The sequence below is a fragment of the Anarrhichthys ocellatus genome, unplaced genomic scaffold (genome assembly GCF_004355925.1).
Source record: "Anarrhichthys ocellatus isolate YVR2014 unplaced genomic scaffold, GSC_Weel_1.0 scaffold8871, whole genome shotgun sequence".
Lineage (NCBI taxonomy): Eukaryota > Metazoa > Chordata > Actinopteri > Perciformes > Anarhichadidae > Anarrhichthys > Anarrhichthys ocellatus.
This window is the reverse complement of record NW_022288845.1, coordinates 1-1572: the sequence shown is the minus strand read 5'-3', so window position 1 is coordinate 1572 and position 1572 is coordinate 1. Positions and strand designations below refer to the sequence as shown.

The 1572-nt window shown below is 49.6% G+C and overlaps 1 protein-coding gene across 1 annotated transcript; it reads right to left on the bottom strand.

Annotated features, from left to right (window-relative positions):
• Positions 1 to 13: 13 nt before the first annotated feature.
• LOC116380792 (gonadotropin-releasing hormone II receptor-like) lies at positions 14 to 1046 on the bottom strand (the record flags this gene model as incomplete). Its single annotated transcript, XM_031842649.1, has 2 exons — positions 14 to 598; positions 820 to 1046. Coding segments are annotated over 2 exons (667 nt in total), but the record flags the coding sequence as incomplete, so codon positions are not given.
• Between the last annotated feature and the right edge of the window lie 526 nt (positions 1047 to 1572).

The window sequence follows — 1572 nt, the reverse complement described above, 5'->3', positions numbered from 1 at the left end:
TGTGTGTGTGTGTGTGTGTGTGTGTGTGTGTGTGTGAGACTGTAAAACTAGATGAATTGAACTATTTCCAACAGAATCACAATAAAAACGTTTTCGTCCTTTCAAAGCTGCAGGAAGTGATTTTTTCAGAGTCCTGATCCACCTTCAGCTGATCCAGTTCAGGTTTTCATCATTAACTCCTGCTCTCCGATTGGTCGGTGGCAGTCTCCTGCCTGGTTGTTGGTGGCAGGCTCCGCCTTCTGCTCTGCGCTGCGAGGACTCGGCCCGGCAGACGGTCGGTCCGGAGATCTCGGCGAAGCGTCGCTCTTCGTGCCACGGCAGCACGAGGCGAGGTCGGCCCTGAAGGACGGTGTGTAGAAGCCGTAGATCACCGGGTCGCAGCAGGTGTTCAGGTTCCCGAACACGAAGAGGCCGTGGTGCACGTACTCAGGTGTGACGCGCAGCATGTCGGGCTGGAACCAGTACCAGATCCCCAGCAGGTAGTACGGAGTCCAGCACACCACGAAGGACAAGACGATGACCACCGTCATCTTCAGAGTCTTCATCCGGGCTTTCGGGATGATGTCGGTGCCGCTGCGCCGCAGGTACGACTCACCTGCTGAGACAGGGAAAGGGAGAGGGAGGGGCATCGTTGGTGATGTCACACTGTCAGTGTGTTACAGGTGTGTTACAGGTGTGTCTTAGCTTTCAGGTGCTGCTGATGAATGTGCAGCATGATGTAAAGGTACGATACAAGTAGGCTACAGGTGTGTTACAGGTATGTTACAGGTATTACAGGTGTGTTACTGGTGTTACAGATGTGTTAGAGGTGTGTCTCACCTTTGTCTCTCAGGTGCTGCAGGTGGATGTGCAGCAGGATGCGGCTGTAGGAGCAGCTCATCACCAGCAGGGGGACGACATACAGTGTGGTGAAGTGGAACATGTTGTACACGGTTTCCTGCCAGCGGCGGCTGAAGCTGCCGTGAGTCGCACACTGAGTGAAGTCCACGGCCTCGACTCTGATCGCCCGGAAGATGAACAGCTGGAGGGAGACAGACAGGTGGAGTCTTCAGGTAGAGTCCAGGTGAAGCTCATCGAGAGGCTCCAATCAGCTCTAACAAACCAAGTTTATCAATAAACAGTGTTTCTGCAGCTAAAATTTAGAGAAACAGTTTGTTTCAGTTCTGTTTTCCAGCTGATGTGCCTCTTAGCATTGTGAGCATTCCTCATAGAAACCAAGGGGAGCCGTTAGCCCAAGCTAACAGCAGGAGGTTTCACACATTTTAATCTCTCCATCAGAAACCAGAACATTCCTGCAGGGATTTCATGTTTCTGTCACCTGACGGAGGAACTTTCAGCTGGATCACAGAGAAGAACGACTTCATGACAATAAGTATGATGATAAAGATAATAAAGATCATGTGATCTCTTCTCCTTCAGTTTGTCCTTCAGCTCAGCAGATTATCATAACATAAATATTAATGTTAGAGATTCATATTAAAGACTCATGTAAAGCTCTCAGCTGCTGGATGAAATATTCAAAAGATGAGAAGACAAAATGCAAAGAGCAGCAGGAGAAGAAAAGAAAGAATA